The 15,000-nt window shown below is 46.6% G+C and overlaps 2 protein-coding genes across 5 annotated transcripts in view; both read right to left on the reverse strand.

Moving 5' to 3' along the window:
• Positions 1-1,324: 1,324 nt before the first annotated feature.
• Positions 1,325-4,507, reverse strand: LOC138608517 (tRNA selenocysteine 1-associated protein 1-like). 4 transcript variants are annotated; one of them, XM_069681124.1, is made up of 9 exons: positions 4,373-4,507; positions 3,552-3,649; positions 3,372-3,471; positions 3,240-3,289; positions 3,023-3,154; positions 2,385-2,501; positions 2,058-2,265; positions 1,932-1,977; positions 1,325-1,760 (listed from the first exon to the last, which is right to left on the reverse strand). In XM_069681124.1, the coding sequence occupies exons 1-9, from the start codon at positions 4,394-4,396 to the stop codon at positions 1,600-1,602; spliced, it is 936 nt and encodes a 311-aa protein (XP_069537225.1). In that variant the 5' UTR covers positions 4,397-4,507; the 3' UTR covers positions 1,325-1,599. The 4 variants fall into 4 exon arrangements, with proteins under 4 accessions (XP_069537225.1, XP_069537224.1, XP_069537223.1 ...); XM_069681123.1 differs by having other exon boundaries at positions 2,058-2,271; XM_069681122.1 differs by having other exon boundaries at positions 3,372-3,486.
• Positions 4,508-5,514: 1,007 nt separating this feature from the next.
• Positions 5,515-15,000, reverse strand: part of sacm1la (SAC1 like phosphatidylinositide phosphatase a) — an 18,833-nt gene continuing 9,347 nt past the window's right edge. Inside the window, exons 9-20 of the mRNA XM_069681120.1 lie at positions 14,750-14,835; positions 14,569-14,655; positions 14,412-14,480; positions 14,256-14,335; positions 11,556-11,654; positions 11,316-11,454; positions 11,130-11,199; positions 10,962-11,034; positions 10,790-10,883; positions 9,477-9,569; positions 9,335-9,392; positions 5,515-8,888 (exon numbers count right to left, since the gene is read on the reverse strand). Of these exons, the coding sequence (XP_069537221.1) occupies positions 8,752-8,888; positions 9,335-9,392; positions 9,477-9,569; positions 10,790-10,883; positions 10,962-11,034; positions 11,130-11,199; positions 11,316-11,454; positions 11,556-11,654; positions 14,256-14,335; positions 14,412-14,480; positions 14,569-14,655; positions 14,750-14,835 (1,085 nt within the window). The 3' untranslated portion in view covers positions 5,515-8,751. The remainder of the gene's footprint in view (positions 8,889-9,334; positions 9,393-9,476; positions 9,570-10,789; positions 10,884-10,961; positions 11,035-11,129; positions 11,200-11,315; positions 11,455-11,555; positions 11,655-14,255; positions 14,336-14,411; positions 14,481-14,568; positions 14,656-14,749; positions 14,836-15,000) is intronic.

A 15,000-nucleotide genomic window follows, 5' to 3' on the forward strand; every position in this document is an offset into this window, starting at 1 on the left:
AGGTGTCAAAGGTGAGCAGATGACATCATGTCCTTTCACGCCTCTGATGACGCAGCATCAACAGACGGAGACCGAAGCAGGCTGGAGAGAGAGGCTGCCTGAACCTGTTGCTTCAGGTATCAATGAAACTGACAGACCTGTGACAGGTGAACCCTGATTTAACCCGACATGTCTTTGAACATTCATTAATGAATCTGCAGGTTTTATTTGCTCTACCAGGTGGAACCTCTCATTCAGACAGATTTACACCCGCCCTTATGCTAGTTGGACCAATCACAACAGCTTATCTAAGGGGCGGGGCTAAACATCATTGAGGTATCTTCATAAAACAAGACGGCTGTGCTGACCCCGCTCGTATCAGTATGAAACAGCAGTCAAATGAACTGGATGTTGGAAGTAGCTAATTAGCCTAGCAGCCTAGCGCTACATCACATGTTTCTGTGCTCTGAGTGGCTGTGGGGGGGGGGGCATTAAACAGCACTGACCGCTCCCTCACTAAAGGATTTGATTTGTTGCCTCCTGAGTGACGGGTAGTGTACGAGTCATTTCTATCGATTGTGACATCCTGTAAAATCAGCAGAACATCATGACCGACTGTGAGAGTGTAACCGTCCCGGAGCCGACTGATGCAGGGCGGCGGAGCATCGATAGAGCACGGCAAGAGTTGGTGCGTGTTCGTGTTGTTCTTTGCCTGACCTGCCAGCATCATGCGTACAAGGAGCCATCAGCCCGTTAAAGCTGCTGTCAGTCAGAGCTGCTGTTCTCTGTTATCAATAGAAGCAATAATATTTGAAATTGGCGCCACAGCTGTGGAGAAAGTCGTACAAACAGCTCGTGGTTTCACCTATCCTACATTCCTACAACACCCAGCATGCATTGCACCCCTCCCTCTGACAGGAACGGCCCAGTAAGAGACGCTGGAGTGAAACACTATCGTTTCACTGCAGGCGACGGCTCAGAGTCAGAAACACGAGCGTATTCCAGTGGATCGTCTAAAACATCTTCAGGTCTGACGTTTCAAACCTGACGCGTCTGAGCGAGACGTGACGTCGGAGGCGCCGTCTGGATTGAGGACGTGTAGCGTGGCGAGCTCCCTGACCGGAGGCCCTAGCCAGACTACGTAAAACGTGTCATCTGGCGGAGGTTTTCCAGGGCCCATTGGAGAAACGGATAGCGCCCTCTAAAGGCACAGAGACACACTGCATTTTCCTTCTACCATGATAGCATTAGCTCTCCATGATAGCATGAGAGGACTGAGGGTGAAAAACTGCAAACTGGCCCTTTAATATGAGTAATGTAGGTTGGGGGGGCTCATTCAGTGGATGGTTGTGGAGCACTTGTTGATGACGCTCTTTGTACAGAAGAAGAAACTGGTGAGTCAGGCAGTGAAAGAAGACCTCGTGCTCGTTTGGATTCAGCGTGTTCTCAATAAAGCAGGAACATTTCTTGGTTGATACATTTCAGCAGGTTACACACTTGAATAAGATGCATTACCACAAGGTTTTTCATTCATGTCCTTACAAAAATAATCCATACTGTCCGCTCCTCAGCAGGTGACAGAGTAAACACCTTGTGCAGGTAAAGTCTCAGAGTTCAGGCTCAGCAGTAGAGCGGTTCTGGCAGGCTGGAGGTCATATAGTCCTGTTCAGCAGAGAACTCTGCAGGCTGCCAGTGACACTCGATCAGAGCGTCGTACAGCTCCTCACTGAGCTCCATGAACTTCCTGTTGGCCTCCACCACGTCCAGCTCCGGACTGGGATCTGCACCACAGAGAGGGGGGGGTTACGAACACCTGCCCAGGCACTAAATACATTAAAGGAGAGTTTCTGTGTCCTTTAACTCGGGCTTAAATACACATTTGAGGGTTTATCACCTCGAGACTAAAACATCAAAAACGTCACAGAAACAGAAATAAATGAGCCGACACAAACCTTCCAGCCCGTCGTCCTCCACAGCTTCAGCTTCAGCTTCAGCCTCCTGAAAGTAAAGACACGTTACAAAGACTCTCGTCTGTACACGGTGACGGACTCACAGGTGTAAACACAGAGCTAGCTCACCTGTGGGGGGGGATACTGAGTGTAATCGTACTGCTGGTAATTGTAGCCATAGCCTCCTCCGTTCTGGTCATAGCCCCACGAGTTGTAGTACCCCGGGTAGGCCTGCTGCTGGTACTGGTTGTACTGGTTGTACTGGTCGTGGTTGTATTTGTAAGAAGAGTTGGACTGCCACGATCTGTTCTCCGACTGCTGCTGCTGCTGCCGGTTCCTTAAACTCAGGAGGGAGGAGACACCACGCTCAGCAACAGCAGACGTTCAGCTCGTACGACACACACTGAAACAGCAGCTATAATCATAAAGGTATTTAAGACTTTGATAAGAGCTCACTTGTTAGCAGCCAGGCTCAGTCTCAGAGGTTTCCCCCCCAGGCCCACGGTCCCCTGACACTCGTCCAGCGCTCGCTTCTGCAGCCGCTCGTCTGGGAACTGAACGAAGCCACAGCCCCTACAGAGAGACGGGAAGGAGTCAGACTACTGCTGAGGTCAGTGCAGCTGCTTCATCTTCTGATGTGTGAGGACGAGAGCACGGCAGGTCCACAGCCAACAACCAGAGGAGAGCTGATGACATCAGAGCTGTGATGCAGTAAATGTAAGCTAACCAGCATTAACCAGCATTAACCAGCATTAACCAGGTTCACTCACATTCTCAGGGACACACACATGACGACATTTCCAGAACTATAAACAACCTAAAGGACACAAACAGAACAGCACATGTATGCTGTCCTTCAGTCCAACAGTAAAGCTTTACCATGAGTGCACAACCAACAATAATCAATGACAGAATATATAATAACATTTACTTTAATCATACTGCAGTCAGGATCTGAGCTCTTCCTCTACAGCTGCTGCTTCAGCACCTCCCTCAGAGCGGGCCTGGCTTTAGGTTTAAGGGTAAACAACCAGTTGTACCATCTCTGTATTTATTTATACCTATATGTGTTGTGGTGACATGTTTATACTCACTTGGAGTTGCCCATGCTGTCCAGCACCACTTTCCCGCCTCGACAGGACGGATAGCGGTTGTAGAAGAACTCGTAGAGCATCCCATCATCCACCTCTGGAGTCAGATCTCCCACAAACAGAGAGTACATCTGACTGCAACCACAGCGACAAGCACAGTCACATGATGTGCACTTTAACCTTTAATATCATATTCATCTGGTACATCATCCTGACTCACCCGCTGTCCTGTTTCCCAAAGGTGGCTCGGTTTAACTTGAACCTTGTGGGCTGTAAGAAAGAGACTTTGATTTTAGAGTCCTTCTATCACTTCTACAAACACGGCTGCTGTGAATAACAAACATGTTCGTACCGGACTGGCTCCTGGTAAAGCTTTCCCGTTGATTTTTCGGAGACACCTCTCAGCCGTGGCCTCGTCCGTCATCTCCACGAAGCAGTAACCCAGAGCCCCCCTGGGTGACGACAAACTGTTTAACGTCAGAATGGAAACTCTTCAAAAGGGGACACGTGTTCCTGTGGATGTTACACTTACCCTGTCATCTTGTTACGTATGATCCGCACATTAACCGCCTGCTCCCCCATGGTGGAGAACGCCCTGGTGATGAACTTCTCATCCATGTAGGCCTCCAGCTGCACAGAGACAGACGAACAGAAAGTGTTCAGTGACAGGAGCTGCAGCGGGCTTTCACTTAGCTTACTTCAAGCTGCAATTTCAGGTGAAAGTTAAGGTAAGAGAGAGGCTCCAGGCATACCTGGAATAGGTATCTATAATCAAATTAAACAACAGAGTACGTTTAGTTACTTATTTCTATCCAGACAATATCAGGCTGATCTACATAAAGACAAACTAATAAAATAATAGTTTCAATAATAACAGTAATCTTAACATAAAACCATATTTTTGTTGTATATTCACGTTTGAACAGTCTGTGGTCCAGGTGAGACTGCTAACAGCACAGTTGGTGTTAATGTAAACCTGATCTGCTGTTATCTTTAGTGTGAAAACAGAGTGAAATCGCCATTTTTTCCGTGTTTCCACTCATTAAATAAGTGTCCCTTCATCCATCCTCGTGTAGCTAACATAATAACAGCCCTCACTAACGCTAACAGCTGTGCAGTGTTGGCTTTATCTGAATGAAAAGCTGCTCCGTGTTGCTGCTGTGCTCAACAATAACACCAGAATAAATGTACAGAGTTTCCGTTTCTCGACATTAAAGAGCTCCTTTTCTAAACGAGTTCTGAATGCTAATCCATTCACGCAGCGTGAGGGGTTTATGTTGAGCTAGCTAAATTAGCACAGTTGTAACACTAAGCTAACTGATTTATCGCAGTTAAAAGTCGTAAAAAACTTACGTTGCCCATCCATAACGTGCTCATGGTGCCGCTGAAGATGTGATCAATGTTATAATCAGGAGTAAATCAGATCGTTAGGCTGAAATTAAGCTCAGATTCCGCACATGCACATGCTAACCAGTGATGCTAGCTAGCAAAGTGGTAAAGGAAGACTGTACACCAACATGCGTCATTACGTCACTAAAATGGGAGCTTTACGTAACTGCGTCACATTTAGCATAGGATGAAGAATCTTCCTTTTCCTTAGAACAATAATTCGGTCAGATTAATCCCTATTTATTTGTTTGTTTGTTTGTTTATTTGTTTGTTTGCTTATTTATTTGTTATTTATTTATTGATGGGTTTTATTTAATTTTGTATTATTCTGATAATTATTTAATTTTCTAACTTGTTTACAATGTTTTTATTTATTGCATTTATTTACGGTTTAATACCTTATCTTTATCTTTATCAGTTATCCTGCATTATGTTGTGCACTTGTTTGTGCCTGATGTTATAAGTTAATTATATATACTAGATATATGTTAATACATAAATCACTATTCTCATTGTTCTTCCCATAAGCAGCCTTTTATTTTCTTTAGGAACAGACCTCAGAGGACATGATGAAATGCATAATTACATGTACTGTCTGTCATCTTTTGTGCTCACTGTTCTTTCTTAAATATAAAAAGAAAAGGTTAACTAAACTCCTGTAGGTGCCGATAAATCATTTGCATGTTGAATCATCTCTTTATATTTAAACTAAACAGATTTTTAACTTAATTATTCAATGATATTAAAGTTGTATTACTTTAGGGGGCAGATTTGTCTCAAAGGTGTATGATTGTGAATTTGTTTCTTTTAACTTCGTCACTCTCCTTATTTTAACTTGAATGCAGTTTGTGCTGTTATAATTTAAAAAGAGATCAGCTGGCATCTGAAAATACTTGAGACTGCTCTGAAGACAAATAAAGTGCTCGCTTTGTGCACGTGTCTCTTTTGATTATTGCCCGATTCAACTTTGTGAATCTTTACTTTATGATTATTTCATATATTTCGCTGGTCATGTGCTCACTGTGTCTCTGTAGTGTGATTGGTGTTGTGTAGTCGGACTCAGGACGTCCAAACAGCATGAAGAGAAACACGTCAAGTCCACTCTCTGTGTTCACTGGAGTTTATTTATAATCACAGACATGTCTGCATGAAGGTTCTGAAGGAGAAACACAAGATCATGAACATGTTCCACCACAAACTACATTATAAGACTTGAAAAATGTCGTCCATAGTTTTAAATGAAGTCATCTATACAACCCAGATGTTCCTGATGTGTCACACTGATGGGACTTTACAGACAGAAGAACACAGACATCAGCTGCTCTGCTTCTAACATCAAACATGAGACACAAACGTCAACACCGCTGCTTTTCTCCTGAAAACAGAACAACAGGCTGCTCACTGTGATGTCACAGGACATGCTGCCATCGCCCACTGACGAGGTCACTTCAGCATGTTTCTGTTTGTTCTGCAGCTCTGGAGATACGAGGTATGATCATCTGAGGTTACAGCGGTGCAGCGCTGTTATCTCAACAACTGAAATGACTCGTTATCACGGGACAACAGAGTAAATCAAACTTATGGATGCATGTCTGCTCAGGGCTTCTGTAGAAATGTGCAAGTTATCAAACTGAGGAGAGGATGAAGTTTTTATTGTTCACAGAAACTATTAAAACGCACACGCACAAAATAACTGTACAAATTATTTTGTTTCCAGACGGTGTAATTTTGAAGCCACTAGTTATCTTGTTGAAGTCATTATCTCACTGTAGTTACCCTGCTCACTAAAGGTATCATCTTGTTCACTGTGCACAACCAACCTAACGTACGAGCTTTCATCTTACTCCGGTTATCATCATGTTGGCACAAGGTCAAACCTCATTCACATCACCATGCTTTAGTTGTCCTGTTCATACAACCTGGAGTTACACTGTTCACACGTCATCGTCTCGTCTGCACGAGTCGCTTTTTACTGGTTTAACAACAGTTTGAATCAATCAGTCGATCAGTCACATCATGTGTTGTACTTGTGGTCTGATACAGGAGTTTTTAATGATCTCAAACACGTGAATGAAACAAACCCTCTGGTTTTTAAAATCAAACATAACATGGAACTACAGAACATCTCAACATCAGAAGGTTTTAAAGCCCGCTCAGATCTTTAGTGATGATATGAAGGTGTGTGTGTGTGTGTGTGTGACCTCTGTGCCGAGGGGTCAGTGAGGACAGTAAGGCAGTGATCAGAGAGAAAACCCTCTGAGGCAGCAGGACACTGAGCCACACTTTAACGAGCAGGTGCACGAGAGGCGACGAAGAAGAGTTCATGTCAGAGATAATTTAACCCACAGTAAATACGACTGTTCGAGTCAGTGGTTTCTTGGTCTGAGATGGTCACTTTATTAACCGAAAATAATCATGTTCGGACTGTTCCACTTAAAAACAACATAACTGTGAAGATCCAGTAACACTGGGTTTTCTTTCTAAGACTCTATGAGACGTAGCTAAAGGTTTACCTTGTCATATAAAGACAACAAACGTGTCCTAACCGTAACATGATGTTTAATACACCTCTGTCTCTAATAACAAACACACAGGAGCAGACTAAGTACAGACTGTTAATGACATTTAAAGCTACTTCCTGTATAATGTTAATCATTCAGACTCTTCACCTCTGATGTCTGCTGTCATGGATCAGAGACGCTGAAGAACACGGGCTGAGAGACGGTGAGCGAGGTCAGATCCAGACCTCCGAGTATCTGCTCACGCGTGTCACGTGTTCATTACAGGGTGAGAAACAACCGACCGAGCAGAGCTCTGCTGGTGGAACAAAGATAACGAGCTGGACGCACAGTGAAGAGCTGAAACATGCCGATTGTTCGCTAACCTCTGGAGCAGCAGCTTCTGTGTGGACTGAAAATACGTCATTAGGGACGGATTTAAGAAGAACTTTGATTTCATGCTCATGTGATATCATGTTGAATTATGAGTGTGCAAATAAATTGATCTGAGGATAAAGGTTTTGAAAAGCTAAAGCAATGATTGGAAGTCATTGATTAGAGAATAAACGTCCTTAGGATGTAAATATTAGCACACGCAGGCGGATACAAAGAGTCGTGATCCGTAGATGTCCTGCTGTGTTTTCTAGGAGGGAAGAAACGTTCGAATGAACAAAACATACAGATTCAATATTTCTAACGTCTGTGAGGCGACTAACCGGAACAATGTTCCCGTGAGTTTTTCTGTTGACATGTCTCGAGGATGACGCTCAGTGGTTACATCCATGTTCTCACTTTAATCCTGCACACAAACCTCTGAATTGGTCGACTGCTTCTCCCCACACAGGACAGAAATAAGCACAAACCCAGACGGATAACAGAACGGATCACAGACTGCAGAGGCGTCAAACCAGGCTGAAAGATGAACACAGACACGACTCAACGTCCGCAAAGTGCAAAATCATCACAGACCATCTCCTAAGAGAGCTCAAAGGAAGACATGTTTCCACTCCAGCTACACACAGATCAGCCACGTGTGTGTGTGTGTAAGGCTTATTACATTCAAAACTCAACATGTACACACACGCTGTACAGAGATCCATCCAAGGTGTTTCAACGTGTGCAGGTGTGAGAGCGACATCTGAGAGTGTTCAGGGTTAAACTAAGAATCTGAACACAGGTGTATAAAGTATCTCTGCAGCTGCAGACAGATGGTTTCATATAAAGAAGAGATCAAAGGACTGTGTACGGTTCAGATCCTTCAGCTCATCGTTTCCTGTGTTTTTAGCTCGTTTGGATCAAAGGAAACGGAATCATTACAGTCATACTGAGAGCACACAGGTATGTAGCTCGTGTTCAGTTCAACCTCTCACTCGCCTGTTCCTGTTAGTACGAGACATCTTAGCGCCTCCATCATGTGTATCTGTGTATAGAGTTTGGTCCGATCAGCCAGGCTCACCTGAGACACCTGTGAGGGCCTACAGGACCTGTAGTTAAAAGGTGTGTGATGAAGCACAACAGAAAAGGGCTTTTATAACATGTTTGCAGATTTAAAACGTCACGAGCCGTAAACACAGAGAAACAGAGCAGTAGTGTTGACCTAAGTGCCGTCAAAGACCCCGACAAAGCAGCTGAGCCCACCTGAAGAGGCAGTGTGGGAAACGTAGGACGAGAAATGATGAGAGTGCAGTGAAACAGAGACCTCGCAGACAGACCACAGCTTCTGCACGAGAGTCTGGAGGGCAGCGGATCAGTCCAGAGTCCACATCTGAGGAAGAAGACGGTGAAGATGAAGAGGTATACGAGCCCCACACACACACACACACACACGCACACACGCACACACACTCAGTCCATCTTCTCCTTGTGAACCAGTTTGGGGGCGTCCACAAAGTCTTGGCCGTTGAACAGGATGATGGTGGCTGTGATCGCACTCGCAGCTCCCCAGAACATCACGTAGGCCAGAGCCTCCGTCCACGTGTCGCCTGGAGGACAAACAAGCGTCAGACAGGTCGCCACCATCTTGGTTTTTTGGAGCCAGACGTGACCATATTTGAGAGGGTGGATACACATTTTTACATCTCTATCTTGATTGACAGGTTGCTTAGGTATTGACTCATCAATCACAGGTAGCCCCGCCCTAACCCCTCCCCTCTTCTGGTCTCTGTGACTCTCAGTGGGAGCATCAGTGACTAAATGAACATCATGCTGTGCTGAAGAAGACTTGAGACTAGAGACAGAGACCATAAACTCATTAGGAACATGTTTACTGAGGGAATACATCACAGACTTCTATAGGAGCACATGCTGTCGCCCCCTGCTGGACGTTAGAGAGAGTGCAGGTTTAAGACACTTCTGTATTAGCTTCATGTTAAATTGCTGTAAGAATAACATCAAGGGATGTCGGCTTTAACCAGCACAGATGACTCACCAGCCATGAGCAGACAGACGATGCACATAGAGAAGGCCACCAGCATGATGATGGGCAGCTGCAGAAAGAGCAGAGGATACAGGGTTAGACTGACAGTCACTTTACCTGCTGCTGATTACAGGTAAGACTGTGATCAACTGACCGTGAGGAACTTCCAGTCCTTCTGCACACGGAGAGGAGTCGGCCCGTCGGACTCGTCCACAGCAAAGTTACCCAGGAACAGGTCGATGGAGTCCTGAAACAGATGAAGTGCCCCATCAGACAGAGCTGGGGGCGGCTTTTTTTCTACTGTTGTTAAGGCAACCACCGAATCATTAGCTGTCATTAACCTAACCGTTATTGTAAACTGACAGAAGGCCCGCCTCTCCTTTCATCCGATTGGACAATCAGAAAAAACGCCCATGACGTCGGGCGCTTTTCTGCTTTGAGTTGAACTTTTTTCAACTCGAGGCGCTCTGCATCGCAAAAGCAGCGCGCAAAAAGCCTCTCATTGAAAACAATGACAAAAAAGCCCCCTGCTGCTGGAGCGCGCTCTGTCTGATCGGGCCCTAACACATCTGGACTTCTACTTCTTTACATTCAGTCGTACGCATCTCCCACTGAAATCAGCGTGCTGACGCAGGTTCTTCAGACCCGGGAAAACCCACTTATAGATCGTCTCTTTTCCCATTGCCAGTGAAGTATCCTCCTGTCTGTCTCTCATCTGCTGCGTCACCGTCTGACGTCACAAACGCGCCGCAGACAGGGTTAGTAAGCAGTGAAGGTGTTACGGTGGTTAGGTCTTTATTGTCTCTGTTACTCATTCAGTCTGGTTATCAAACTCAGTGCAGACAAATCTGAAACGATGTGCGAGCGCTGCTCAGACGGAGACGGGCGGAGTTTGCACCAGAAAGGGGGCGGAGATTAGCGTGTCGACACAGGTTTTGTATTTCCCATCAATGCCGAACACCGCCGAGGGTAATTACCCGGGGCTACTGCAGAGTCATGTGACCCGGGTCTGAATGCCGATTGTAACCTTTCACACTAAGCAAAACAGCCGAGCGTTTTTCGTCCAGTGGGAAAGTAACCATATATTGTTTGTACTGGTTTTAATCACTGGATGGATGCTAAGCTAACTTTAGCATCAGCTGGGCTCTGAGAAATGTTTACTGTTTGATTCAGTGTTTAATTAGCAGTTCATATTGTTTACTTTAGATAAAAACAGAACAGCTTAAAGTGAGATGTTCACTGATTCTGCTAGCACTCTCCACTAGCATCGCGCTTCGTGTTGTGGTCTTTGGTTGGATTGTCTCTAATTGCAGCACGCTTTTAAACGTGCAAGTGTCACCAAATTGATGACAATGTTTTTTTATCAATTGCTGTGTGTTGAGCTCTCAGGGCCACCGTAGAAATCAGCTCCTCTGTGCTGGTTCAGCTGCAGCACTGTGCTCCTTTCTTCAGAGGTGATGTGTGTACCTGTCTGAACCCATCAGAGAAGTTGTTCTTGTAGTAGCGGATCATGGAGTTCCAGCCGTCCATCAGCAGCCCCAGCCTGGTCCTCTTCCCCGTCCTGACGGAGGAACAAACTGAGATTAAGCATCAGACCGGGACGATAACCCTGCAGGTGTGTGATGTCACAGCACTGTACCTGGTGAAGTCTGTTTTCAGCGCTCCCGTTCCTGCATACTGTACAGCACATGCATTGGCATTGTCAGCCCATGCTGTTAGAGATCACACACACAGAGAGCAGTGAGGACACGAACTTCAGCTAACGACACAGCTACATGCTAACACACGCGCACACACGGGTCTTTACCGTTCTTATAGATCTTCTCAAACTCCGCCTGCTCGTCGATCCGCTGACCCACGTTCAGGACGCCCATCCTCTGTGGACAGATAATCAATAAGATGATCTGATCCAGGATCATTGACTCCACAGTAACATGGCTGTAATGTAAAAGTACTGTAAGCACATTCTAGTATTCTTCGTAGTTAAATGTACCTGAAGCTGTGACTGCAGGGAGCGGCGGGCCAGCAGGCTCTGGATCACGTTGGTCCGGTCCAAACAGTCCATACAGTTAGAGCGGAAGACTCCTCTCTCCTGGGCCACCGTCTTCTCCTCAGAGTTCACCATGAAGTAACTACACACAGAGGAGAGTGTGAACACTCCTACACACTACAGGAAGGTACCGCTCCTTTAAAGCACAGTGGATTTGATCCCAGAACATCAGGGGGAAGTTACCCGTATTCATCCTGCGTCTCAGCCACAGAGTCCACCAAGATCTGCAGGCGGTCCCACCTCATCTTACTGCACTCTTTGTGGAAGTCGAAGGCGATGTAGCTGAGGACAGAGGAGGCGACATCACAGTGTGGAAGAAGTAAGACGGGAGGATGTCTGGATCAACAGGTATTGATCAGAAATCTGTTTGTAAAGCTGTCAGTAAAAGCTTTGACAGTCTAAAGATCAAAGGTGACGGAGCCTCAGCTCGGTGTTGTGGGCATCAGAACACATTCTGTTTGTTACGTTTATATTGATGTTTCTGTGCAATCATTTCTGTGTTCTGGTGATTTTTGTGATTCAATACATTTGTTAGATGTTTCTATCAAACAACATCAGCAGTCCGTCCCTGTAATATGCTAAAGAGCACTCTGCTAGCTTTCTCACAATAAGCTTTTTTAGCATTTAGCATGTTAGCCACCCAACATGCACCTGTTGGGTTCATCATGGCTGTGTTTGCCTTGGCTTCACTTGGTGAGGTCAGCCGCTGGTGCATGAAGACAGTGATTAATCAAGGTCAAACCACGACCCAGAATGACTGAATGAACTCTTCTTCACTGTATTGCATCATCATCATGTTCACAAACTGCTCAGCCTGAAGCTGCTGTGACTCTCAAACCCCCCCGACTCTGGCCAAGTGAACATCTGTTCCTCAGAGTGCTCAGGAAACGTTCAGGTACTCAGCGACACACACTGTGCACAGTCATATGAGTGAATGCTCTTCATGTCCAACCTGCAGGCTGGATGAGGCTGAATGAGGCTGAATGAGATGAGGCTGGATGAGGCTGAATGAGGCTGAATGAGGCTGAATGAGATGAGGCTGAATGAGGCTGAATGAGGCTGAATGAGATGAGGCTGAATGAGGCTGGATGAGGCTGAATGAGGCTGGATGAGGCTGGATGAGGCTGAATGAGGCTGAATGAAGCTGAATGAGGCTGAATGAGATGAGGCTGGATGAGGCTGAATGAGGCTGAATGAGGCTGAATGAGATGAGGCTGAATGAGATGAGGCTGGATGAGGCTGGATGAGGTGAGGCTGGATGAGGCTGGATGAGGCTGGATGAGGCTGAATGAGGCTGGATGAGGCTGGATGAGGCTGGATGAGGCTGAATGAGGCTGAATGAAGCTGAATGAAGCTGAATGAGGCTGGATGAGGCTGAATGAGGCTGAATGAGGCTGAATGAGGCTGGATGAGGCTGAATGAGGCTGAATGAGGCTGAATGAGCCTGGATGAGGCTGGATGAGGCTGAATGAGGCTGGATGAGGCTGGATGAGGCTGAATGAAGCTGAATGAGGCTGGATGAGGCTGAATGAGGCTGAATGAGGCTGGATGAGGCTGAATGAAGCTGAATGAGGCTGGATGAGGCTGGATGAGGCTGAATGAAGCTGAATGAGGCTGGATGAGGCTGAATGAGGCTGAATGAGGCTGAATGAGGCTGGATGAGGCTGGATGAAGCTGGATGAGGCTGGATGACGCTGAATGAGGCTGAATGAGGCTGAATGAGGCTGAATGAAGCTGGATGAGGCTGAGTGAGGCTGAGTGAGGCTGAGTGAGGCTGAATGAGGCTGAATGAGGCTGAATGAGGCTGAATGAAGCTGGATGAGGCTGGATGACGCTGAATGAGGCTGAATGAGGCTGGATGAGGCTGAATGAAGCTGAATGAGGCTGGATGAGGCTGAATGAGGCTGGATGAGGCTGAATGAGGCTGGATGAGGCTGAATGAAGCTGGATGAGGCTGGATGAGGCTGGATGAGGCTGGATGAGGCTGAATGAGGCTGAATGAGGCTGGATGAGGCTGAATGAAGCTGGATGAGGCTGGATGACGCTGAATGAGGCTGAATGAGGCTGGATGAGGCTGAATGAAGCTGAATGAGGCTGAATGAGGCTGAATGAGGCTGAATGAGGCTGAATGAAGCTGGATGAGGCTGGATGACGCTGAATGAGGCTGAATGAGGCTGGATGAGGCTGAATGAAGCTGAATGAGGCTGGATGAGGCTGAATGAAGCTGGATGAGGCTGAATGAGGCTGGATGAGGCTGAATGAAGCTGGATGAGGCTGGATGAGGCTGAATGAGGCTGAATGAGGCTGAATGAAGCTGAATGAGGCGAGGCTGAATGAAGCTGGATGAGGCTGAATGAGGCTGGATGAGGCTGAATGAAGCTGGATGAGGCTGGATGAGGCTGAATGAGGCTGAATGAAGCTGAATGAGGCTGGATGAGGCTGAATGAGGCTGAATGAAGCTGGATGAGGCTGAATGAGGCGAGGCTGAATGAAGCTGGATGAGGCTGAATGAGGCGAGGCTGAATGAGGCTGGATGAGGCTGAATGAGGCTGGATGAGGCTGAATGAGGCTGGATGAGGCTGGATGAAGCTGGATGAGGCTGAATGAGGCTGAATGAGGCTGGATGAGGCTGAATGAGGCTGAATGAGGCTGGATGAGGCTGGATGAAGCTGGATGAGGCTGAATGAGGCTGAATGAGGCTGAATGAGGCTGGATGAGGCTGGATGAGGCTGGATGAAGCTGGATGAGGCTGGATGAGGCTGAATGAGGCTGAATGAGGCTGAATGAGGCTGGATGAGGCTGGATCAGGCTGAATGAGGCTGGATGAGGCTGGGAGTGACTCAGTGAACAGAAGAACGGCAGAAGATGTTGAGTGACACTTACTTGAGCAAACCGTTGTTCATCCCAGACACCATCTTTGCAAAGGCCTGTTCGAGAGGCTTCTCTGAGCCCTTCTGATTCACCTGCAGACACAAACATGTCCTCTCTTATGTCTGGTTTTAAACACATACAGGTGATACTTCAGTGAAGGGTCCTCACCAGGTTCAGAATCGTCTGTTTCCCGTAGATGAGCAGCTGAGAGTCGAAATGTCTCTGGAAACCGTCCATCTGTGCAAAGATTCAGAGGTCATTATGAGATGTTCACATCTATTAGTGTTTCAAACAGCCGACACAAAATAAACGTGGCTGCTCTTACGTGGTTGGTGGTTTTGCTGATTATAGGTTTAGGTTTGTATTTGAGGTTTGGTCTCTGACTCCAGTAGAAGGGCATGGAGCCTCGTGTCTGCGGAGGCAAACAAAGACTTCTGAGACGTTGATAATAAAATCTACAGACTGATGAAGTAGCCAGGGGGACTCAAGCGGCCCTCATCACTGACCTGTACAAATGAAGCCTTCGCTCCCTCGTACAGAACTATCTGCTCGGTCTCCACAAAGTTTGCAGCGTGGCCCTCAGAGTCGATGCCTGTGCAGAAAGCAGAGCAGGAAAACACAGTCAGTGAGGCAGACGTTACCTTTCCGTTAGAGCAACAGAACACCAGGTACCAGATAAAGCTATCAATACACAGCAGGTATATGGACATGTGCGCCGTCAGGCTCTCTGCTCTGAACTTCACTGACTGACCTGCTT

Source organism: Semicossyphus pulcher, unplaced genomic scaffold, assembly GCF_022749685.1.
Source record: "Semicossyphus pulcher isolate SPU_LCO1_2020_fin unplaced genomic scaffold, fSemPul1.0.p SCAF_5, whole genome shotgun sequence".
In the NCBI taxonomy this organism is placed as follows: domain Eukaryota; kingdom Metazoa; phylum Chordata; class Actinopteri; order Labriformes; family Labridae; genus Semicossyphus; species Semicossyphus pulcher.

What these genes read in the sequence shown, in the direction of transcription:
- LOC138608517 (XM_069681121.1), bottom strand. Translation starts at nt 4,396, where the DNA reads ATGAGCACGTTATGGATGGGCAAC. An exon ending in ATACGTAACAAGATGACAGG is followed by an intron (nt 3,487 to 3,551) that starts GTAAGTGTAACA and finishes GACGTTAAACAG; the next exon opens with TTTGTCGTCACCCAGGGGGG. An exon ending in TTTGGGAAACAGGACAGCGG is followed by an intron (nt 3,155 to 3,239) that starts GTGAGTCAGGAT and finishes CTGTGGTTGCAG; the next exon opens with TCAGATGTACTCTCTGTTTG.